The 26,006-nt window shown below is 37.2% G+C and overlaps 3 protein-coding genes, 1 non-coding gene and 1 pseudogene across 4 annotated transcripts; 2 read left to right on the forward strand and 3 right to left on the reverse strand.

Moving 5' to 3' along the window:
• Nucleotides 1–38: 38 nt before the first annotated feature.
• On the reverse strand, nucleotides 39–1,547 carry LOC137722680 (phospholipase A1-IIgamma-like; annotated as a pseudogene).
• Nucleotides 1,548–6,720: 5,173 nt separating this feature from the next.
• On the forward strand, nucleotides 6,721–10,739 carry LOC137725831 (protein INCREASED PETAL GROWTH ANISOTROPY 1-like). The gene is made up of 6 exons (XM_068464634.1): nucleotides 6,721–8,041; nucleotides 8,304–8,435; nucleotides 8,595–8,776; nucleotides 8,870–8,981; nucleotides 10,106–10,240; nucleotides 10,335–10,739. Exons 1-6 carry the CDS (start codon nucleotides 6,902–6,904, stop codon nucleotides 10,461–10,463), a joined length of 1,830 nt encoding a protein of 609 aa, XP_068320735.1. The 5' UTR covers nucleotides 6,721–6,901; the 3' UTR covers nucleotides 10,464–10,739.
• Nucleotides 10,740–12,170: 1,431 nt separating this feature from the next.
• Nucleotides 12,171–17,152, reverse strand: LOC137725495 (protein trichome birefringence-like 38). Its single transcript, XM_068464202.1, has 5 exons — nucleotides 16,773–17,152; nucleotides 16,242–16,404; nucleotides 14,679–14,854; nucleotides 14,035–14,193; nucleotides 12,171–12,876 (listed from the first exon to the last, which is right to left on the reverse strand). The coding sequence occupies exons 1-5, from the start codon at nucleotides 17,066–17,068 to the stop codon at nucleotides 12,585–12,587; spliced, it is 1,086 nt and encodes a 361-aa protein (XP_068320303.1). The 5' UTR covers nucleotides 17,069–17,152; the 3' UTR covers nucleotides 12,171–12,584.
• Nucleotides 17,153–23,400: 6,248 nt separating this feature from the next.
• On the reverse strand, nucleotides 23,401–23,473 carry TRNAA-UGC (transfer RNA alanine (anticodon UGC)). Its single transcript has one exon. It is a non-coding gene; the product is annotated as a tRNA-Ala (tRNA).
• A 74-nt stretch (nucleotides 23,474–23,547) lies between these two features.
• LOC137725150 (large ribosomal subunit protein bL34c-like) lies at nucleotides 23,548–24,999 on the forward strand. The gene is made up of 2 exons (XM_068463741.1): nucleotides 23,548–23,890; nucleotides 24,499–24,999. Exons 1-2 carry the CDS (start codon nucleotides 23,689–23,691, stop codon nucleotides 24,753–24,755), a joined length of 459 nt encoding a protein of 152 aa, XP_068319842.1. The 5' UTR covers nucleotides 23,548–23,688; the 3' UTR covers nucleotides 24,756–24,999.
• Nucleotides 25,000–26,006: the final 1,007 nt, after the last annotated feature.

Raw genomic sequence — 26,006 nt, forward strand, 5'->3', positions numbered from 1 at the left:
GGTTTTAGGACAACCAACATTTCAAATAAACACCCCACTTATCTATCATGTGACAGAAACAATCAAAACACACATAGAACTGATATTTTCGAAATATAAATCCACCCAAGAAATCAAGAATCTAAAACATTCAGAATTGATCATCACCATCCTCATGGTCCACAAGCACCCAAGAACCATCTTCCAGTTGAGTCATACACTTGTTCTTCTCACAACGCCAAGACGCCGGTATAAGGTACTCCTCCTTCAAGGCATCAGCACTTTTATTTACCAGTGCAATGTCACGCTTAACTTCCAACTTGAACCCTCTTTTACTCCCTTGTGTTCCTGCAACTCCATGCAAGTACCCTTCCATGTTATGCCAACTCACCACTCCTCCAGGACTCTTCAGGTACTTGGATTTTTGTGTGTCGATTGCCAACTCTTCTCCCACGTCGGAGTACCCAAAAAATATTGGATAGTTTGGGACAACATCTAAGGCATTACGAACGCGTAAGGCTCGAAGATCTTTGTAGCCGGAGAAGACCTTCTCAAAGTTTGAGTTTCCAACTCGAGGGCTTGCGAACAAAATGGCTGTAACTGGGCAGGCTTTGTTTGGCAGGTCCTTCGCCCTGTTAAGTCCATTGGCAACAATGTCAATTGCACTTAGCGTGGCAATTGCTGCACCCAAACTGTGCCCTGTTATGGTGATACTAATTTCCTCATCCTTGTATTGCTCTACTAGTCTCCTAACTTCTTCAATGACCTAGATGCATAAAAACCAAAAAAACATTAAAAATAAAAATTATCTCATCTATGTGTAATATCTTACCTAATTTGGCATGCATATTATGTTGCCAGACCGTAATTCAAATCAAATGTAATCTTACCTGGTGTCTGGCACTGGTTTTGTTGAAAGGCGAATGTGAATCATCTGAAGTATAGATGGAGTACCAACCTTGGTGCACCTTTGGATCACCTTCCTCGCTAAGTATGTTTGACGCAGAAACCAAATTAAATTGCAAGTCATTAACCCACTCCAAGGACTGCACAGTACCTCTCCAAGCAATCACAATGTCTCTCCTGCCCAATGCAGCCTTCCCTTCATCTGTCGCCACAGCAACATACGCCATCCAGTTTGATTCCTTGCACCAAGACTCCCTTGACAAAGACTTAATCAGGAAGGCCTCAGGGACTTGAATCTGCGATGTCGCATACACAAACTTGGTCACATTATACTTAAAAGGGTTTGCTTTCTCTAAACCAACTTTAGAGAAGAAGTTCTTTCTGGCATATCTGCTGCTTCCTGCATACTTTGATGTCTTCTCTGTGTTGAAGGCATCATAAGTAGCTTGAGCCATTTCTCCGTAGTGAATTATGTATCGACGGAGATCAATGTCTAGAGGATCCAATAGGCCCTCCCAGTTGTGTTCGCCGCTTAGGTGCTTCCATTTTTTGGCTATGCTACGACTGCTATCCATCCTTTTCTTCACTCCAAGCATCCTTGTGAGGAGGATGAGCTTTATTGCTTTCTTTATATAAAATCCTCAAAAAAATCTTGAATGCATTTTGAACGATAGGTTTTGAAATCTTAGAAAAGTTGAAATGTTAGGTTTTGATCCGTTTTCGTGGTGGTGGTAGTCTCATAGTCCAAAAGAAAGTGAATATTAAATTCAACCCATCAAGAATAGGAAATTTTGAAGTACAAATATATCCGTTATTTTGTTGCTGCAAGCAATGTGATTGCATCTCTTAGACATTACATTAGGCATATGCCAATTGCCAAATCTGATGAAATTTCACCATTCTTGGCTTGGAATTTACAAGCAGAATCTGTTTACTCCACAGATTTGGTGGTTGGAAAACTTTTACGTTCAAAACTTGGTTTTCCTAGTTTTCTAAGCATCTTTTGCCAATGCAGGCACGAGCTTGAATAAATTTGGGGTTTACTTAACATTAAGAAAAAGATCATCAATTTTTTTTATTTATTCTCTTTCTATTTTTGGCTCATAAAGAGATCAGATGATTACTTTTGATTTTGCTAATAGGAAAACGTGCATATTTGGGAAGAGTGTGATGCCAGCAAGTTGAAGAAGGCAAATCTTGTACATTTTGTATATACATTTTGGATGATAAGAACTAAGAAGAAACAACCAACTGTCCATCTGCCTTGACCCTTCACACTCAACAAACTGTCCCCATACAGAGAAAAGATAGTGAAATTAATCAGCAGTATGGGCCAGCAGTTGTAACTATATTATTGAGGCTCGGAGCAAAATAATGTTCTGTTTAGGACCAATGGAATAGATTGGTTACATGGTGTTCATGGGCCATGTTTATGCACACAAGGTTGAAATTTCAAACACTAGGAGGAATGGAGCTAGAAATTTCTTCTAGTGGGGCAATCGAAAACAACTAAGAAAATCTTATTATAGTATGGTTATACGCAACATGATATTAAGGATGGTTTCAAATGATGATGTATCACAATTCCAATATCACAAAAATTTCAATATAGTAGTGGAAAGTGGCAAAGTGATGAGAAAAATATAAGTACATGATAGGCGAGAGAGTTTTTTTGGTTTGAATGACAGAACAAGCGCACTATTGCTCATATAATATTTGATAAGGAGTATAATTTTAGAATGAATGTATGTTGGATATTATATACATATATTTTCTTCAAAGATAACCCACGTATATTATATAATTGTAGTCTGCAACTAAACAAATGAATTACTTGAGTGGGGGCATATGCCCCGAGTGAGCCTTCATTGGCTCTGTCCATGAGCACCAGAGTTGGTTTTTTTCCCTTTTGATCATGTTTTTTCTCAACATAAAGGGATTAACTAATCATGGGTTTTCATTTCTTTTATGTAAAGAATATTCTAATATAATCTAAAAGACAGGGAGAGAGAGTTGAATTTAGGTGTAGAGAAAAGCAACACGTTGGTCGAGCCAACTCGAATGAACTCTTGTCTTCATGGATTTTCATTCACCTCTAAGGTACGTTTTTTTTCACATTAGGGCATACTGTAGAGTAGGAAAAATACTTTTATGACACAGATACATCTGTAGAAAAGGAGAGACCAACAGAGAGAGCAGCATGAAGAAAATAAGTGCAGGAAGTAATAAGTCTGTAATACGGAGAATAGTTTGATTGATCATCTGCTATATCAATTGGTACATATTTAAGTATATAAATCATTGACTTTTGTATACCAATTACATGTAAGTAACAATACATCATCATCTTACATCGTTTTGCGTCAATAATATAATGCCATCTAAAAATGTTCTCCACATGAGATTGTATCATGAGATTATATAGCATAACGATATATGCGCAAGTTGTTCTCCGGTCTTCTGTTTTTAAGAGTGGTACAACCTATCTTCCAAACCATCTACAAACTCTGTCAGCGGCTCTGCTGACACTTGTTTTGCTGCACACCCCATGGCGCTTTACTGCAACGCACTTTGGACTAAGTTCGGACAACCCAGTAGTCCTTTTAACTTTTTTCATTTTTTTTTTTTTTTTTTTTTTTTGTGGTAGGTGAAAGGTGATACCTAACTCAAATCTTACAGGGGGGATGTTATCCTCCAACATATATACAGACATACATGCATGTTCTATGTGAAATCGTCTAGTCCCACCACCATGGTGCGATCCCATCAGAGTCCGTGACTAGCCTCTCCAACTTCACGAGACCGCTCTCCTCTGGACAAATTAGTGATAAGATAATATTCACCTGAATCATCACCTCCATCTTTCCCAAATGTGGGACCAACACAAAACACGTCACCTCATCGGCATTAGGGTTTTATCTCAGCTCTTACACAGAAGACTTGGTGTAGTTGTAGGAAGTTTTCTCATGTTTCAAAAATTCAAAGTTTCTCTCTCTTTTGATTTTCATACCTGTGAACTGTTGTAATTGCAGCACCGCTTGGAAATACTTTGTTTTTTACATTGGACCCAAAATTTGATGGTGGTCACTCACCAACTCTTGCTTAATGCATTCAATTGAAGCAAAGAGACCAAAGCATGAAGCAACTATATGTGTCATTTTCCAATGACTCCAAATGTGTATTTGTGTGTGTAAAATATATATCTTCCTCTATATATCACATATGTTGTTTCTTCACTGTACCAGATAATATACCGATTAAATGTCTCGTGGAGGTCATGTCAATGCATGCCATGTAAATGTTCATGGGCACCAATTTCTTTTACGGTGTTTATATCCTAAATGATCGATGCGTCTCTACACATGGTAGAGTCTATCTTACTAAAAGTAAATGAGGTATAGAGTAAGCTCATATTTGAATAAGAAAAATAGTTTTCGCACACTAACTATTAGTTATTTGTGTTATTAACTGATTCTCTTTTAATTAAATTCAATTAAAAGATAGGACGGGTGGAGGGGTTTTTGGGTTCAACGGTCTTTTCTTTTTCAAAAGAGGGTTGGTGCTTCGCACACGACTGTTGAAGAAAAGATAATCTCACCTATTCTATTTCTACAAAAGTTGAAAGAACAAAAAAAATTAACAGGATTAGAAAATATGCGCATAAATCACTTTTTTCTTCTTTAGTAAATAACAGAATGACATGTACTTGGTGAATAGGTAAGTTAAGCATTGGTGGCCTAATGAATTGTTGATGGACTAAATTATACATGCAAGCAATAGTGGCTAATTATTAGGTTAAGGACGACCAATGGAGCCCCAAAAAAGATGTACATACTACATGCTTTTCATTCGTGGTTCGTTGGCCTTGGGGTTGCTTATTTTCTATTATGCAAGAAACTGTTGCCTATTACTCATTGAGGTAATACTAGTAAGATCATCCATTTAAATTATATTTTTTTAAATTATATGACGTAGTTGATGATTGAATTATTAGTTGAGTGTTGGATTAGTATGTTTCTTTCTTATTGATCCGGATTCTCTCATCTCTCATTTTCTCCCTCCCGTCACATTCTATTTGGAGGGAAAGAATCATGCTCTAATTCTTATTGATGGCCCATCATATGATTTTAAAAAGTGGTATAAAAAATTAATCTATCTAGCATTATTTTTATCTGTTGATTATATATTTTATTTTTCCGTTGATTATATTCGAAGGCACATGTATGTGGGTGTGTGCATGCATGGAGTCGGAGAGGACCACTTTCGATCACGTTAGCATTTACTCCCGCGGGCCTAGGGTTTGCTTGTTACATTACTTTCATTTCTCTGATTCCCTACAAACAAACCACTCCTTACATTATTTTTTCTTATTCATGAATCATAATACATAGCTTTTGTAAATTCTAATTGTTGTATGATCTATCTAACAATCAATATGTTTGCCACCCCATAATATACATGCGGGGAAAAGCTTTGTTAAAATCGTCCGAGTAAATTAGCTTCGAGTGTGATTATTGAAGTCAGATTGATGCGACCACCAAATTACAAAATGCTCTATTTTGGGAGTGCAATCTGAGTGTCCTAAACAAGTTTTTCTCTGCATTGTGTGAGATCAAAATTGCGAGACATTATTTATTAAAAATTAAATAAACTTTGTTGTGTTGAATTTTGAGATTGCAGTATTTTTTTTAACAAGGTACATTACTATGAGTATTTCAATCTAAATTCAATATCTATAATTCGGGCCAAGATTTTGGTATTTCAAGTCCCTTAAATTAGCTAAACATGAATCAGCCTCACAACGTAAATTGAACGAAAATGGCTAAGCAAGGAGATTGAGAAGGGTACTGACTCACTGAGAACTTCATATACATTCTAATGTCAACCTCAGAGCAGCTGTAAGAGCTCAAACCTCTCTCTCTCTCTCTCTCCAAAAGTGATCACTGCTGAAATCTAAGCAAGAAATTACAGTGACTTTACCTTCTCCGGCCTGCTCCTATATGCAGGTGAAGTCCTTTTTTTGTTTTTTTTGGCCAAAGCTCAAGTCACTGTTGCAACACGCACGAATAGCACTGCAACATTATGAGAAAATTACCGAAAAAAGGGATGAGAAGTTGGTTTTTTCTGGTCGAAAAGAGGAATAAGTTAGCAACTGTACAAACGCACAAAAACAAACGAGTTCCCAGATTTTTATTCGTAGTCACTTTCCCTCCTTGCTATTTAACATTTTGAGCTTTTGATTTACTAAAACAAAGTATATATATGTTTATATGTATAATTAGTTTTCTATTCAATTGAGAATTCAATTTTTACGCAATAGCTTTGATAAAAATATAGCTAGCCTTACAATGTCGAGTCACGTAGACTAGCCAAGCTAATCTTCGGGGTTGAAGAACTTCCGGATATTATTGTTGATATTATTTAAGTCATGGAGATTAATTTAGTGATAATGATGATAGGAGTATGTTATGTTTAGAATTATAAACTCTGTAACAATAAAAAAAACTAACTTATTCCTTTGATGGAGTTATAAACGACGAGATTATGGCGAGAAACAAAAGCAAGGGAGATACCGCGAGATTATGGCGAGAAACACCGTACAAAGCCGACCGTTGGAAGGGCCTGTGCAATTTCCAAACCCCAACCCCCAATCCCACGCGCCATTTTCCCAAATCCCCTCAGTAACTCATAAGATATTTCAAAATTTCCCTACCAAAAACCCTCCTCGCGCGTGAACTCCCTCTTTTTTAATTTATTAATTTTTGCTTCTATTTTTTTCCTATTTATTTTTTAAAATAAAAATTTTGGTCGCAAACTTCAAGTTGGAGGGTTTGAGCTTCACTCACTTTCTCCAACACAGAGAGACAAGGACGTCTTTGTAAGTAACCCCTTCACTCTGCTGGATTATGCAAGCTAATCACACACCCCAAATCCTTGAGAGAGGAACATCACACTTTTACAGAGAGAGAGAGTGAGAGAAACAGGGAGTTGAGTGAAGGGGAGAGGGGGTTTTGCAATGGTTGCTGGGAAGGTGAGGGTGGCAATGGGGCTACAGAAATCGCCGGCGAATCCCAAACCGGAAACTCCTTCAAAGTCTCCGTTGCCGTCGTTGAGCTCTGGGAAGACACCCCAGAAGGGGGCGGTGTTCTCGCGCTCCTTTGGTGTATACTTTCCACGCTCCTCCGCGCAGGTGCAGCCTAAGCCGCCGGACGTGACGGAGCTGCTCCGACTGGTGGAGGAGCTCCGGGAGCGAGAGTCGAGGCTGAAGACGGAGCTTCTGGAGCACAAGCTCCTGAGAGAGTCGGTCGCCATCATCCCCGTCTTGGAGAACGAGATTATTAGCAAGAATGAGGAGATTGATAGAGCGTCGAAGCGGGTGGAGGAGCTGGCGGCGGAGAACGAGCGGCTGAGTAATCAGGTGGCGGAAGTAACGTCAGCGTTGGAGGAAGAGAGGAGGGGGAAAGAAGAGAAATTGAAGCGATTGGAGGCTGAAATTTCGGAGCTGAAGAAAACGACGTCGGATCGTATGATTAATTTCGAAAGCGACGAGCTTTCGTCGTCACAGAGATTTCAGGGACTGATGGAGATCACCGGAAGGTCGAATCTGATCAGAAATTTGAAGAGGGGAGTGAAATGCGCGGACATTCCGACGAATCCGGAGAATCAGAAGCTCGACGGCTCCGAGTCGAAGAGGGAAGAGCCGGAATCGGAGAGGCCGAGGCTCTCGCGGTGTAACTCGGAGGAGTTCGCCGAGTCGACTCTGGCTACCATCAGATCTCGCATCCCGAGGGTTCCTAAACCGCCGCCGAGACCGTCGACATCCAACGGTCAAAAGACTCAAAACAAGGCCTCAACAGAACAAGGTATTGCATTTCCACCACCGCCTCCGCCGCCACCAAGTCAGACAAAATCCGCACTCCCACCGCCACCTCCGCCTTCTAAGGCGGCCCCACCTCCACCTCCTCCGCCACCGAGAGGTATAAGGCCGGCGACGGCGAAGGTGAAGCGAGTGCCGGAGGTTGTCGAATTTTACCACTCTTTGATGCGAAGAGACTCTCGGAGGGAGTCGGGCAGCGGAGTCTCCGACGCAACGGGAACCGCCAATGCCCGCGACATGATCGGCGAGATCGAGAACCGGTCGGCTCACCTGCTCGCTGTAAGTTCCGGTGCCTGGTCTGATTTCCGTAAATTACAATTTTGCCATTGGCTTCTAGGTTGTGTCAGTGACAGGTGGCCCTCGTATTTGTCTTATTATCTAGCTCTACGCTTTTTCCGTTGGATTTTATTGTTTGCTTGACAGACAAGACAGTTCGCAGATTCGAAATGCTTTTTTTAGATGCCAAAAGGGTGTAATTTTTGTAAAGTTCAGGGGCAAATCTTCATCGCTTGTCAAATTGACTTGTCTTTCGTATTTGCAGATAAAAACGGACGTAGAAATGCAGGGAGATTTCATTAGGTTTTTGATAAAAGAAGTTGAAAACGCAGCGTTTTCTGACATCAACGATGTGGTGCCTTTTGTGAAATGGCTGGATGATGAGCTCTCATACTTGGTAGCATTTCATTTTTTCCATTTAAAAAATCTGTTAATACCTTCTCTTAATCGAAAATCGGGGTTGCACACGGAGATTAGAGAAGTTCAGAATATCGTACTGTCAAAATAAAAAATAAACGTTCAAGCTGGGGTCTTGACATTGATTTTGTTTGTTTAGGTGGATGAAAGAGCTGTGCTGAAGCATTTTGACTGGCCGGAGCAGAAAGCCGATGCCCTGCGCGAAGCGGCATTTGGGTATTGTGACCTCAAGAAGCTTGAATCCGAGGCCTCGTCGTTCCCTGATCATTCTCGCCAGCCCTGCGGTCCAACCCTCAAAAAGATGCAGGCTTTGCTGGAAAAGTGAGTGGATTTCTTCATTTCTTGGTCTTGTCCTTCCAAATTGTAGCCATTTTAGTGTGGAGTTCTTATATATGGTTGGTGTAATTTGAACAGATTGGAGCATGGTGTTTACAATCTCTCGCGGATGAGAGATTCCACCACTAAAAGATACAAAGTTTTCCAAATTCCTACAAATTGGATGCTCGATTCTGAATTTGTAAGCCAGGTAATTCATTGTTCCAATCCCTCATGCTTGCAATGCATGCCAATTTTATGAGAACTTACATGCAATGAGAGAGCTAATTACAATATCTCGTGAGAAAATTAAAATACATAATGATGCATGATTGACTTGAGATACCGTCACACTAGTAACATTCCAACTTCGTGGAAGTTTCTCTCTAAGTCTCATCTACACTCAATCACCCACTAGGTCATCTTTTACTATTGGCTATGGAGTTTTTGGTGGTGCTCTTTAATGACTCACATACTTGTAGATCTTGGCGATAATTGACTAATTGAGAAATCTTTTTGACACAGTCTACAATGCAATCTAAGCTTAGGGCTTAGGGGTCAAAAGATGGATAGATTTTTTAATGTGCCGATAACACGGTCTGATGTATTATGTGTAATAGTACATCGGTTGAAAACTTAATTACTTGGTGTACCGAACCGTGTTCTAAACATACTAAAAAATTTCTTCACAAGATGAAAGACATTAAAGTATGACCTAGATTTTTCCACATTTTCTAGTCCCACGCCTGCCTGCATGCTCACATGTGAACTCCCACAATATGTTTGTCTTCTTCACTTTTTATTTCGGAGTGGTTGGAAGGAGGAAAGAAGCAAGCAAGTAATAAGATTCTCCTCTTTTGACTTTATAGGAGTGAACAAGCTAATTAATTAATTGGGCTCTCTGATTTGTACATTATATTATGTTTTTGTCTCGAGACTGCCCCTCAATGTGATTGAATCCTCACCGTTGAATAGAATTGGATTGGATTTTCTAAGTCTTGAAAGGAAAATGATTTCCACACTTTTTGTCTTTTTTTGTGTATTTCGTGGTAGTTTTTGTCTTATGATTTTTTTATTTGTTCAATTTAAAGAGTCAAAAATAGAGAGGGGTGCGTGGAAAGAGAACAAGCTCCTTCATCCAATCCCGTAGAGAGGCCCAGAAGAATTGATTGATTGGTGCGAAAATCATTTCCCCTGCGGGAATACGCCACTTAAATGTTATGTTAGGCAGAAAAATTGAATGTTTCAAGAAGCAGATATAGGAACCCGAAATATGAATGTGATTGATAGTACACCAGCAAATGCTGTACTGACAATGTTGGTACATGTTCACAGATCAAGTTGGCATCGGTAAAATTGGCAATGAAGTACATGAAGAGAGTCTCTGCTGAGCTTGAAATTGTAGGTGTTGTTACCGAAGAAGAAGAGCTGATAGTTCAAGGCGTTCGATTTGCCTTCCGCGTACATCAGGTAACTAAAAAAACACTCACTTCAACAGCATCGATCATTTTACCGTGTCCTATGTTTCGCGTTCTTACGATGTGATTGTGATTATTCGCTGCAGTTTGCTGGAGGATTCGATGCAGAAACTATGAGAGCGTTCCAGGTATTGAGAGATAAAGTGAGATCGTGCCATGTACAATGCCAGAACCAACAGCAGCAGAAAATCGTATGCCGATCTACGCCGTGCTAAATCTGTAGCGAGCTCAGCTACAGAAATTGCTCTGAGAGTTCTTTGTTGTAAAGGTAGAACTTCTATATGGTATAATTGCTCATCACCTACTCGGCTAGATTGGGTATCGGTTTAATATGTTCCATCCCATTCCGTCCCATCTACGTATCAAACGGTACCTAAGTTCACTAACATGTATAATAGCTTGTAATACAATGTAGTAATGCTACAACTTCGTCATCCTCTCAATCACGAATAACATCAACTATATTCTTTTTATTTCAATACTTTGCGGTATATTAATGATTAAGATTCGATTCGGTCCGGTTTGGTTTTGAGAAGTTTCAACCCAAATGAAACTTAACTCGGCTTGACCTACACATGTGTGCTGTGTTGGACCGATTGTAAACGGATCTTAATTAATTTGGTGAACAATGCAACTTTTAGTTTAGATAAGTTGACCAAAGTAGTATATTTCTCTATACCATTAATACAATGTAGTAATGCTACAACTTCGTCATCCTCTCATTCAATCACGAATAACATCAACTTTATTCTTTTCATTTCAATACTTTGCGGTATATTAATGATTAAGATTCGATTCGGTTTGGTTTTAAGAAGTTTCAACCCAAATGAAACTTAGCTTGACCTACATGTGTGTGCCGTCCGATTTTAAACGATCTTACTCAATTTGGTGAACAATGCAAATTTTAGTTTAGATAAGTTGACCAAAGTAGTATATTTCCCTATACCCAAGTTCGAACTTCGAAAGCCTCCCAAAGAATAATTTAATGTTGAACATCCTAGGTATAAAAATGAAAAAAAAGAAAAAAGAAAAAAAAAGTGTGATCATGTTCCTTCCACCTTTTCATATAGCCTGTCTTTATTATAGAAAAACAAACATATAATTGTGATATTATTAATACTCCAAAAAACTCATTATGCACGCAGCAATGATGCTTATGCACCCTAATGCAGTATCCATCCCCATTGACCTCCCTCCGTCTTAACAATTAATTATTTAATTCACTAACGCTTTCGTTCATCAAAATAAAAAACTTATAGCATACTAAATTTTCCATATTTAAAAAGAAAAATACATCTGCTCAAGCTTGGGAATAAGACTGATGAATGTTACATGGTGAAAGCAGCAGTTTACATTGGGTTACTAGCTTCTTCTTTCCTCCACTTCCCCACCATAGCGGCTTTAAGGTTTGGTCCTTTTTTATCTTGTACTGACAACGAACCCATCGAGGAGGATCATGGCTGGTGCATCAGTGTCTTCATCCATGAGAGGAAATGCAGGATCCATCAACATATCTTTGATTTTTTTCTGTACCGAGGGCTGTCTTCCTGTCATTTTTGTGGCTGATGATTATTTGGCAAATCGCCGAATGCTTGGTATTTCATGCTTATTTATATATGGAATTGAAGATATATGATGCTACCGACGATTTCTTCCAACAAAATCCTAAATTTGTGTTCATATTTGATTGTCATCTGGTTTTTTATTTTATTTTATTTTATCTCTGATCTCCATTTGGAACACACTGAAGTTTCTTGAAATCGCTTTAGCTTTTGGCTTGAATTGCAGATCGAAATACTGTGTTTCTGTTGCTCTTGTACCAGTATAGTATCTTCACACATTCAAGAGCTTTAAAGGAAATTATATTGATCACAATGCTGGAAATTTCCATATGTACATTTCTTCAATTAGATCACAGAGCAAATGAACAAGAAAGTTCGAACTAGTCAATAACTCTCTACGACTTGAATATTTTTTGCTTTCTGTAAACACACTTACACCCTCATTTGGATTTCAATCTGTTCTTTGTCTATCTACGAACTCGAAACCATTCTTCTAGTTCGGTAAAACAATAGTTACAACTGATTTTGCCACCTTATTGTCGTTTACCAATCGATGTGAATATGAAAGAAAGGAAACTAGAGGAAAATGATTTCCGCGCTGTCTTTTTCTCCCTCTTCAGTCCTCTTATTTCTAGCTGTTGGATTGATTAAATTCAAGGAGAATCAATGGGCAACAACAAAGAGAGGATTGAGGAAGGTGAAAATGTGAGCGCGCGAATCATTTCCCAAACTAAAAATGGTTGCTAACTGTTGCTCAGTGTTGAACTTCACAATTCACATGATGAGAGCTGCATATAGGAGTTGGTTCCAGGTATCAGGCAACCCGGGCAGGCACCAGTGGCTGCAGTCATTGCCCGAATGATCGCCGCTATAAGTTGAGGGATGAGCGTCCTTTCTCAACTGCGAGAGTGTTGTAATATCGAGCAAGTAAACCGGTTTCTTAATCGTGCTTAACACCTTATAGACAACAGCAGCAGATGGAGGTGCCCCTGCTGGGTAGGTTGATCCCGATAACGGTCCAAGTTCTCCTGAGCAAGTCTTCTTTGGCGAATTCCATTCTTTTCCCCTGGTAATTCAATACAATAACAACGTTGTTAATTATGATTAAAGTTGCATAATGTTAGTGCAGAATTGGCAATTCTTGACAAAATGTATTAGTCTATAATAGCTTAGATTTGTTACATATTTTCAATTGTAATGTTTAAGTCTAAGGATGTCTCTCACACTTCAATCGCAAAGATATTACGTAAACGAGATACTTATTTAAGTACATTTGCATGCACGCATCCAACTACATTCATCAGATATCTCATGTTATTGTATTTGGGATGAGACTCTTACCCATTATGTGTTTTATCTCTTTAAGATGAGTTGTCCTTTCTACATTTATTATTAAAACACATCTTTTGTTGGTGGGATTTATCTGATTGCATGCTTTCAAAATAAAACTATAGTTTGTTTGGATGTTGAAATGGTTTGCTGTTCTTATCTTGTTTTAATCGATACGGTGATCTTTGCCTATAATGAGATGTCAGGTCTTTGGAGAAAGTGTGCATGAATATTAGTTTTTTGACAAAATAATCGAAAGGTAGCAGCTTTGTGTTTTGAGCAAGAAAAATAATTTTTATACTGTTGCTGTCTTGTGTCATAGATCGCATGTGTTTTTTAGAGAAAATATTATTTTTCATGCTGCTTTCATTTGAATTTTTAATTGAATGTCAATTATGAAAATGTGTCTTGTGATTTTCGTAATTTATTGTTTTTCAACAAACATTTCATCATATATACATTCTGCATGATCGAGTTAGTATCTTGCAAAGTTCAAGGGAAAGATGATTGAAGACTGCGTTAGTGACGTGTCACTTCAACTCGAAGGCTAAAGAAAGATCGAGTAGCAAAGTTGCCAACTAGTATGGGTTTCTAGTTCATTAGTTTTTATAAGTCTTTATGTATTCTTTCCTTCTTAATGCTTCATGGCTTGGTAGTCCAAGGATTTTCCCAGTGATGGATTTTGTCTCGTTAAATCCTACATCATGTGCGCACTCTTTATATTTATACAGAATATTTGTGTAGGATTTAGTTTGCATAACTGGTTAATTTAAATCATAATTTGAATTAGTTTTAAGTTGGAACCTAATTACACCTCTAGATTAAATTAGTACTCATCTTAGGACTTTCACATAATCACTGTAAATTATATCTGCAAGTGTGAGTTTTTACTTACTGATAATGTGTTGGAGAAATGCCCTGGAAGAAGACTTTGGTTCTTGAAGTATCAACATTTGAGTCAACCCATTTAGCCCATGTGGAAAGCCCCTTATAATATGCTGTCAAACGATCCATGTCTTTGTACAGTTTTGTCCCATCACGAAAATAATCAAATCTGCACAACAAAAGCCATCCAATACATAAAACATCAGATCAAATACAACATCTCGGACAAACAAAAGTTATGTTAAATCTTAGTCGCCCATCCGCAATGGGCCATGAGCCATTGGTGCATCCTTGATCATTCACTATCATTTTGGGACTTATAGTGCATAAGTGGCTCACATCCATCCACGATCCATAGCTTATTAATTTCAATAGGTACTGTGAGCCGTTAATACATTGTACGACTCAGAATGTTTGAACGACTCATAGTCATTCCCACATTGCCCACTTGCTCGAGTGTAGTGAGCTGTTATTGAATTGTGGGAAACCAATGACTAATAATCACTTAAAATTCATGAATGACTAGCAGCCACTCATAATCCACTCACCGACTCCCATTATGCATAAACAACTTAATAGTCATTCAGGTTCATCAACGATCAACAATCACTTGCATTAGCAACTTTAAAAAAAAGGTAATGGGTTGAAACGTACGGCTGAGAATTGCCGGTGTGGGTCCACCAATGCCAAGAGTTGAAGATCAGGACGTCCATCCCTTTCCATGCATTTCCGGCGTTGATGGAGTTTAGGTTTAGCACACGGCCAACCTTTTCTCTGACTATATCTACAAGGTATGGTGTCCGGAACATAAACAAAGTCACTCCATAGTCCTGCACATAATAACACAATTATAATTGGGATTAAAATTAAAATTTGTATGCCTGGGACTTTGTAATAATTAAACCATTAATTAAATTAATTAAATCATAAGGGTGGTGATAATACTACAAGAAGCTACCCACATGCATGCTTTAATTAAATTTAAATAGTTCTCACGATCATATTATTTCAACAAGGACAAATTATAAATTAAATTTTTGAAACCCCATTGCAGAAAGATTATTGAACAAAGCGGTCCATTACAGGTTGGTTGGTTGTTCATCACAGCCTGTAAACCTTCATGGCTTTTAATGATCTACGTGGAAATTAAATAATAATGTAGAAGAACATGAACAAAAAAAATACAAGAACACGATGAAAATTGAAGTCCTCATATAATTTATTTTTGTGGTGGGAGATCCCTCCTCTTTCCGACTTTCAGTTCTTTGCCTAGTCAATTCAAGGGTATGAAATTATGTCTAGTGTCTAGTGAGTTATCCAACTCAAACAAAATGTGCCCGGAGTTTCATCTGATTGCATTTTCTAGTTCACTTGTATGGTTTTCTATATGCTTTTTCTATTTAGGTAGTGATTTTCAAACTTTCGTTTTTTCCTTTCCACTCTTGCCGTTGATTCTCTTTTGAGTTGCTTAATTTGAATGTTGGAGAAAAAAACCGAAGGAGTATGTGAAGAGAAATTGTCTGTACGAAAACCGTTTCCCTTTCTTTTTCTTTACCTAGTCATAAACCAAAGGGGAAAAATATAAATTTTATAACTTAGAGGACAATGAAGGGGGGGAAACAAAGGAGGACAAAGTCTGTCTTTTAACTTTTTTTTGGTCTTCCCCGCGCAACCCCACAACAATCTTTTATTGGTATCACCTATAGTTTGTTACAACAAGAACAACCTCTACTAGCTCATGTCTTTTCACTCCTTGCCCACACTAAACCAACAAAACTTGCAACAAATTGTCATTGTAAAAGTAATTTAAATCAATCATGCACCGTTAAAATTTAAAAATTTTACAATAATTTAAATCAATCAGTTAAAAGTTTTAAATTTTTAACACGGTAGTATGTGATTGGCTTACGAATGTCCAAGTTTCTTCCTGAGTGCTATACAATTAAACAGATATATATATATATATAATGAATACAACAGTGGAGAACAGCAGAGTACGGAGAACTAACCTTCCAAAAATATTAAAAAATTGTAAACAAGAGCACAACTTGTTGGAAAAAGAGACAAGGGGTCCAAGAGAAAAATATAATTACAAGGGAAGACAAATAATTACAAAGAGACAAACATGCACATAGAGAGAGAGAGATTTGAAAGAGAGGAGAGAGAGAGAGAGAGAGAGAGAGAGAGAGAGATAAAAAAGTGTGAAAAATCTCTCACCTCAAAGCTCACAGAATAGGCTTTTTTGAAGGTGGTCTTGGCATTTGGCACCGACGCATGTATCATACAAGACAACGATTCCCACATGTTTAGACTCAGTGAGTCGCCCACGAACATTATCTTTTTTCCCCTCCACCTCCTCAGAAAATCCACCCCATCAAACCTGTTTCAACAATAACAATAATAATTAAACAACTAATATTATTCTTTAAGCCAGGTTGTTAAACGTTAATCTACTGGTTTTTTTCCATTTAAGCAAAGCTCGGGTATTGGTTAGGAGGGCTAAAAATACCATCCGTGATTTGGTGGTGGCACGCGTTCGCTATCAGTTAAAGAAGATTAGTACTCATCATGCACATCCCTCTTTTTATTTATTTTAGTATGGACCATGGAGGAGTGTTGTATGACGGTATTAAAGCGTTAATAACAGTTCTCGATTGTTTTAGAGCAATAATTTTACAAAAATGATATCAAATGGTCGTCATGCATAGAGAATTTATGATACCGACCAAACGTAGCATCAATGTGTACCTGGGCAAGTTACAGGAGTCAGGCTTCCAGGCATACTTGAGGAACTGCTTATCAGGTCTGCCATACTTGATGCAATCAAACTCAGGATCTATGAAGGGACAGCTGGCGGAATCATAAAGCGTGTAAGAAGCATCAAAAACCCAATTGCCTTCGAACAAATTGCAGCCGCTCACTTGCTTCCTGTGGACTCTCAAGCTGCTGCCATGGCTGTGTTCTGCTGCTTCTGCTTCCTCTGAGAAGAAGACCAGAACTTGAAGAGCTACAAGGCACAGCGGAGCTTGGAGCTTGAAACCCATTTGGGATTTTGAGAGGGAATGAAATGTGGGATGTGGGGTTTATTTTATAGTAAAATTTCAGACTTCAGGAAGGAGAGGTTTGGCTTCGGCCGTTCACATGGCTAGAGTTAGAGCCAGAGGATGTCAAATATTGAAGTTGATTGATATTCTCTTATGCAAAAGTGTTTTACTTGACTGACATTGCAGATTACACGAAGTCACGCAATGTGTCGGTTATAATCATATATCAAACTCAAGTACTAATATTATATGTTATTGTACAATATCGTAAATATCATACATCAATATCATCTATGTAAGTTAACTTGAGATCATAAATAAAAAAATATACTGCTAAAGTGTAGGCTAGTAATTTTTTACAATATCCGATAACCCAACATGAGAAGTACAAAACTAACAGATTTCTAGTCAATCTCATTAAACGACTCGAGTTGTTATTAGGTCATATGTTAACAATCTATTAATGAGTTAGGTCGTTATCAAAATCACCCATTTAAGACTGTTAAGATATCGTTTTTAGATCTAGATATTAAGCATGCTAATTTTTTGCATGACTCGTCAACCATACATGACTATTAAAGATCGAGTCACCTGATAATAACATGTTAAGATAACGAATTTGATACGACATCATTAAAATAGAACACGACAAATACGATCCGTTTGTCAAACCTACTAAAATGTAATACTAGTTGTTATTAAAATTGATTAATTTTTTTTTTATGTTATTTATTTTTATTTCTGAGATGAGTTGGGAAAAAGTTTGGAAGGATTCGAAAATAGTGGGTTTGGAGGGGTAGAATGGGTAGAGTATTTTAACAGGGGAGTTGTTGGAATAAGAAAAGTTTCTTGAACATCCGATCGGTGATTCGTCTGCATGGTCACGGACTCACGGGCATGAAAACCTGTGTAATGTCACTGTGTGCTGTGCGTACTCTCAAGATTGCAAAATTGACCATCACATGGGTCAAAAATCATGTGTAGCTCTATTAAATATGCGAAGGAGATTCTCTCTATCTTTCTATTTTTATCCTCTCCTCTCACGTATTATTTTTTCTTATTATCTTTATAAAAAAAAATCAATATAAGATATTGACGTGGTTTAACGGTGACCGTTCAAATATAAGGGTATAAAATGATTGAGAGATTAGGAGCGTAGAGAATCCTTCTCCGAAATATGTAATATATTTTTGTCAATTTGCGTGCGTTTTAAGGGGATCCTCGTACATTGAACTATATAGTTTCAAATGACTACAACTTTCATTACGTGATTAATATTATATTAATTTGTATATTTTCGATTACATGCTAGAACTTTTTGCTCTTTAGAGTATTCTTTCTTATATTCTCAATTATACAAGAGAAATGATTTTCACATATCTATTTACCTTTCTGAACATTCTTATTAATTCTTGTTTATTAAAGTAAAAATTGCCTAAATCTAAATTAAGACTATAGTTTGCTAAGTATTTGCCACAAAATTTTTTTTCAATATCATGTCGAAGATCATATTGCCAAGATCTTAAAAGCAACTGTCGACATGCTAAAACAAGGAGGCCAAAAGAATGATTATCGCCAGCAGGAGGAGATTTTGATCAAAAGTTAAATTTTAGAATGTGGAATTGATTAGAAGTAATAGGGTGTTTATTTATGAGGGTAAAATCAAATGATATAAATATCAATTATGGGAGGAAATAAGGGGATTAATCAAATTAACCATACAATAACATAAACGGCATGATGAAATAATTGAGGATACTTTACAAATAACATGTTGGGGGAGATAAATGTGGAAATATTTTTTATATTAATTAATTAATTTTTTTTTTATCAAATATAAGTAAGTGCACAATTGAAAGATTGTTGAAATAGGTTATGTTGGATCGTTGGTAGCAAACAGAATCCCATTTAATTGAAATAAAACAAATTTATGGCAAGTTAAAATAAATTTATTTCTAATGCGGCTTGATATGGATTTATCTAGGCTTGAGATAATAGTGTGTTTGCTTATATATACAACGTATGCTTTCTATTAATTCCTCAGTCCTTCTAGTCGGGTGGGCGCCGCCGATCTTTCGACCGGATATCCCCCTAAAAACCGTACGTGCAAATCTTCCCGCATGTGGCTCGCACTATTCTCGTTCACAAATCTTGTAGTGAAATTGATACTACTCAACCACAAAAGCGAATTCTGGTGTAGACATCCATGTTTGTTGTATCGTTGATTCTATTTATTCATAAAATTTATTTTTTTACATTTTTTTATATAAGCTCAATCCCTCTTTTTCCAAGAATTCGTTCATCCAAAAAGAAAAACCAAATCTAAAAGGAGCCAACTTCTATACTCGATATTTTAGGTTTGGTTTTTCTTTATGCATGAAAGAATATGTTGTCTAAGCACACGACACTATTATCTCATTAAAATATGAACCACAAAGGTTACAATCTTAAGCTTAGATAAATCCAGATTCTACAGCATCAGAAATAAATTTTTTCTAGTCCCTCGTTAGAGATAAATTTTGTATAAATTCAAAGATAAATAACCCTTGGCTGCAGATGATCTTAAATTCTTCGATGAATTTAAGCACAAGAGGAATATTGGAAAATCGAAACAACCAAGGGAGTGAAACAAAAGGGTGGGCTCCACATGCTGGTCTAGTCATTGCCCTTGGCGTTAGGTAATTCATTTCACTTTAATGGGTTTGATTTAACTGTTTTAGACTTTTCTTCAAAAGATAGAAAACTTAGTTAGAAAAATATCAGGTAGCTCTTGGTAGCCAGGCCCACCACAACACTTTGGTTCTGAGTTTGTGGCCCAGATTTCAAAACATTCTGTTCTAAAAAAGGTGTTTTAACCCCATTTCCCAAGTTTGGGCCCACCCTAGGTTGTTCCATGACCCCACAACTCAATTTCTCATGCCATGACATGCAGTAGGTAAATAGTCCATTGTGGGATCCCTTGGAAGGTGCTTGCAAAAGCTCTCTCTAAAATCCTCCATTAATAAGAGTGCTTCAAAAGCTAAATTCTTCATCCATGGAATCTCATTACTTAAATAATCAACCTCTAAATTCTTTATCCATGGAATCTCATTACTTAAATAAACAACCTCTAAATTTTTCATTTAGAGGGAATTTCTTCGTGTCTATCTATTTTGTTTTTTCGATTATATATCATTTTGCATCTTATTATGTGATTCGAGAAATTTCTTTTTGTTATGGACGACAATTTTATCGTGTTTCAAGTTGGTTGGAATCTTCATTTTGAAATGATGTGATGATGATAGACTTGGTCATGGTGATGCATTGGTCCTTCCAACAATCATTAACGTTATCCTGAGTAAGTGATGAATAGCAGCAACAACCAATAACAAATGGGAGAAAAGAAATGGCACTCCACACGAGTAGTGGATTAGAATTGGTTGCCATTGGAAGCTGAAAGAGCTCTCTGTGGTGGGTTCCTAGCTTGAGAAAGTTGAAGATGAAATGCAAGAAAAGGTCTTGGTATGATTAGAAAATGGATTTTCAGAACTTTCATGGTCATTGCTGGACTAGTACCTTCAACCTCACTCTACAAAGGCATGTCTCCAATCACATATTAATGATGAAAACTGGTATAGGTGGGGGCTTTGTGTCTCTCATCTTTGATTTGTTGTGTCTTAAGAATCTTAACCAAGAAATTTCAAATGTTCATCTCAAAATGGTTAACCCCTCAACCGACTTGGCAAGTAGCAATCTTTGCATAATTACATGCCACTTATGATGCAATACTTCTGTTTGGTCGTGTATTTCATATTTGACATTTGATCGGATACGATACTTCTCTGATACTTTCAGGTACTTTTTGGATACGTATCATAGTCAGTGTACACAACTTTGTCTTGATGGATACGTGTGTCCCATGTTTAGGATAAACGTATCCAGCTTTTAGGATATATTCACTTTCAAAATAAGATAATGAGGAATTGAAAATGAATAGGAGACAAGTATAATTGAAAGTTGACGAATACAAAGGGCTTCCCTCTAATTAAAACAATGAATGTGACTCTCACACTTCTTTTATTGAATATAAAGAGGATTAGATTTTCAACTTTTCTTCTCTAACAACTCAAATGAATTTAGAATTAGAATTTGAAAGATGAATCATTGTTTCAAATAGTATATTTAATTGCTATATATATTTTTATTTGCCGTATCTATGATGTATCGTATCTTAATTTTTAGAGATTTTTCATATTGTCGTGCATGTCGTGTCGTATCGTATCGTATTATCGTATTCATATTTGTATCCATACTTCGTAGATACCACTTAAAAAGAAGATTAATGTTATCATACTTTCTTATAAGAAAGCTCAAGTAAGAGTTGTTGACACCTGACTTTCACTTGAAAATTCTAGAAGTGATATTCGCACTCTATATTCTCGTATTGCACTCTTCTTATTGTTTATTATTTTAAAATTGAATGAATCAAATAGAAAAGAAGGGACACAAATAAGGAGAGAAATGCATAAGGAGAAACTGGAAGTGTGAAAATCATTACCTTAAAAAAAATTTATGTTGTGGTTTGAGTCTATTTTAAAACAATAAAAAAGAAACGTTACAGATACCAGGAAGTCTCACTCGATTGAATTTTCTTTTGAGATAATGTAAATAACATTTCTCAATTAGAAGAGTGCAAGGCACCCTTTTGAACGGATTTTGTAGAATTGAGTGAGAGAGCGGAGAGATCATGGATTTGTATAGTTGGCTTGCACAACTTGTGCTCGGGGACCCCTACTACCAGCAGCCTTTCATGACCAAGGTATTGCTTGCAAACCCCCACTTTACATTGATTAACAATTTAACACATTCTTTTTGTGCATTAATTGCGGATAAGAATCATTAATTAGACAAGTTGATCTAAGATCCTAAACCCCATAATTGAATCGAAAAAATTGAACCAAAATTGGACCGAACTGAGAAAAATCGAAGAAAATTGAACCAAACAGTAATTTCAGTTCAGTTTCGGTTTTGACAAAAAATCAAACCGAATGAAACTATATGCTATTTTGAATGGTTTCATTATCCAAAGATACACGAAGACACATACATAAAGCCAACCATTCTTTTTTGTTTGAATAAAACCAACCATTTTTCAAACCATCACATATACATTGTATTATAATATAAGTGATTAGATAGAACATTGTATGACGATGTTACGGTCACACTTACTTTTGCAGCCCGACATAGAAGGTGGTATATAGTGGGTGAGAACTAGTGAACTGGTACAGAGAGGATCAAACTCTGGCCAACGTAGAAGGTGGTTTAGGGTTGGCAACAAGTTGGGCAAACGCACAAATGGAGTCCCACTTGATTTCCCTTTCATATAAATTGGTTTTGCCCATCCCACATGCGGAACTTGGAGCCTGCATTTGCTTGGTTTCCACTTCAAGTAGTGGAAGACATTGGGAGACCTCTATGGCAGCTAGAGGGTTTATGTCTCAGTTGGAAGGAACGGTGGATGCCCATATTGCAAAACCACACCCACCATTTTTGTATCAGAATATATGGAATTTTGACATTGACCTCTCTCTCTCTGAGTCTCTTAAACTAAAGCAAATAATTGAGTACCAAATATCACATTATGCACCCTAATCTAGTGATTAGGTAAATATATAGCTCATCTAAGTTTTCCTCAAGCAAGAAAGGTTTCCTATCCTTAATTTAGTAGTTTGCCTTATCCACATTTGTTAATTTAGTGGTTAGTACCTACTGATTCTGTTGTCGTACCCCACTCTTTTTGGAGATTTTGTGATGAGATTCATTTTTACAATTCCGCTTTTTCTTTTTGCATTCTTTCTCTTGTTTCTGTCTCGTAATAATTAGTATGTTGATTTATTGCAAACTTGTAACTTTACTGCATTCTTCGACTAAATAATTTATAGGGAATAAATCGTGGTTCATATATTGTTTAGTGTCCCCAAGTTTTGTTTATATATATTTCTCTAGTCTAATACGCAACATAAAAGTGCCCATCGGTTTGACGTGGCATAAAGCAACGTTTATTAGAACATTGTATGTCACAAACAGAATTCACCTTCACTTTTATGTAAGAAATTTTAGGTTTGAATCTCATAACTGATGAATTCAATACTAATTCATTTCTCAGTAATTGGTGTAAAAATATTATCTGTATAAAAAAAAAAAAAAAAAAAAAAAAATCCCCTAATACCTGCTTTAATACATGTTGTAGGCCTAACCCATAAACTTGTGATTTATCCAAAACTTAAACCTTAGAAGCCCAAAAAGGCTAGCACAAATACAATAGGCAGAAAAGAAAAGGAAGAAAAAGATGGAGATGCAGGGGATCGAACCCTGTACCTCCCGCATGCAAAGCGGGCGCTCTACCATTTGAGCTACATCCCCATTTCATTACTTGAACCCAAATAAAGATATAAGTAGATTATTAAATTCGGTAGGACTCGAAAGGGTCCAAACCAAATCTACAGACAGTGGATTGGATAAGGCGAAGGCACAGAAAACTCATCTTCTTCTTCTTCTTCCTCTTTGGCGATAACAAAACACAGAAAAAAAAGAAGAAAGCAGAACTACAACAACTGCAGAAGAAGGCAAAAGGAATAATGGCTTCAGTTTCAGCAGTGGCGTGGTCGCCGTACCTTTCCACTCGAGCCTCCACACCCTGTGCTTCTCTCACATTCCTCACCGGCTCCACAACTAGGAAGAGCTCCGTGTCTCTCAGCGGTGGCGCCGCCGCGCGTTCCCCGTTGCTTCACTGCTCCTTCATCTCTTCCTCCTCTATCGCTTCCACTTCCGCCTTCTCAGGTAATTTACCTTCAATTGTTGTACTGTTACTCTGGATAAAAAATGGATGGTTGAAGTATTATTACTGTTTTTTTGGGTCATTTTTGGAAATGGGTGTTTGTTTTTTAATTCCTAAGATGGTGAATTTATGCTTTTTCCTTGAAATTTGTCTCTAAGTTGAAATGTAAGGTTTTGGTGGCTTAGCTTTTTGTGGGTTTTATTTTTGTTGATTCATTTAGGTTGAATTTGATGAGCTAATAGGTTGTACATTTCACATTCCATTGTTTACTTGAATTCTGCTCAGTTTTTTGTCTTGTTAGGTACTCTGGCTTCATGAAAGTAAATTTCCTGCTTACGATTTCCGTAGTTTTAGCAATGTAAGTACTTCGATTGCCAATCACAAGATGCTTTACAGCGTGGTGAATTGGAGATAGAATTGGTTGGCTAGGTACTCGATACGTGTTGTTTAGGGGAATGCGAGTTCTTTGTCGGTCGCAGGATGCCGATACTTCCATGGTAATGAAACAAGTTGGCGTCTTTATTTGGTTTCTGAAAATTAAGCTGAAGAGCTCGTTAAAGGATATTTCTTCAGGCCTTGAATTGATTAGAGCTTGATTTTTGATTTGAAGGTTTATCTTTGGGTTTGGATTTGAGCTCTAGTGTTGGGGTTGGAAGAAGAAGAGGCTGTGGCTTAGTGGTGAGGGCCGGGAAGGCTGCCCTGTGTCTAACCAAGAGAAGTAGGTCCAGGAAATCCTTGGCTCGAACTCATGGATTCCGTAGGCGCATGAGAACAACTGGCGGGAGAGCAATGATGAAGCGCCGACGTGCTAAGGGGCGGAAGGTCCTCTGCACGAAGAGCAATCCCAGCAGTGGAAAACGTGCTTGATTGTGCCTTTTTCATGTTCAGTTGATTAGGTAAGTGCAATGGCATGTAATGTAATGATGTCTAATAGCCTATTCTTGTGAACAATGGCAGAATTTCAAACTTATTTCTCATGATACCTTCTGTATTGTTCAATTTGGAAAGGCTAATTTTTGAGATTGCTTGTATGAATCCTAGAACACTACTGTGCTTGGTTTTGCGACAAGTCTTCCGTTAGCTTCAAGTACTTCATATATTTTTTCTTACAGTCTCATTCCAAGTGTTCCTACGTCTTTCGCGGCCCTATACATGTCATTAAATTTATCAATACCAAAATGGAATGTATAGAATATCTGTTTTCAATTTATAAGATCTCGAAAGTTTATTGGAAAAATTGAAAAATAATTGGATTGACTCATTTTCTGCTTCACTGTGATGAAACACAATTTTAGTATTAGGTCACTAATCGCTAACTTCATTGCTTTCACTACAAATTCTGGATATAATACTTGATAAATGCACGTCGTGTCGAGTTTTATCATACCTGGCTAGGTTTACAAAAGTTTAGTGAAAGTTTCTCGTCGTGCTTTGTCCGTGGTTGTAAGCTTTTATGCCGAACCACGTTAATCTCTTGTGTTCTGATTTTGATATTGTTTATATCGTTTTCGCCAATGATAGTAATATTTGGTACTTTTGTTAACATTTGCATTCGTTTGCGCATAAAAGTACAACAAATCAAATGCAGGAAAGAACACAAATGAGTCAGATTCATTGTCCTTTCTAGTTTTAGTAGTTTAACTTGTTGCACTCGCATTCATCTCCTTAGTTGCTCGTTTAGGTACTCACTGTATATTACATGATGTGGTTCTGCATTCGATCGGATCTTATTGGCGATAATGGTAACGCAGAAGAGTATGTATACATACATAAATATGCATACGATCCTGTAATATCTGATTTTGAAACTTTGTAATTACTTGAAAATAATGTTATTGATACGACGTACTAATCGGAGCAAGTCTTGATGTATGAAAATAAGTGTTATGAACTTAATTTGGGTTGCTTCTGGAATGGCTCAAAGTAGGATTTGATAATCAAACTCACTTATGACTACGTCTAGCACAAAATCTTAAGATCACCTTCGGGCCGTAGAAGCACTTTTATGAGAAAACGCATGAATTTGTAATAAAAAAATCTGTATGTTACAATAAAATCAGTACTTCTAGCAGAAGTGCTTATATAAAGTTCCTGATGAAAAGTGATGCAACCCCACAT

Source organism: Pyrus communis, chromosome 2 (assembly GCF_963583255.1).
Source record: "Pyrus communis chromosome 2, drPyrComm1.1, whole genome shotgun sequence".
In the NCBI taxonomy this organism is placed as follows: Eukaryota; Viridiplantae; Streptophyta; class Magnoliopsida; order Rosales; family Rosaceae; genus Pyrus; species Pyrus communis.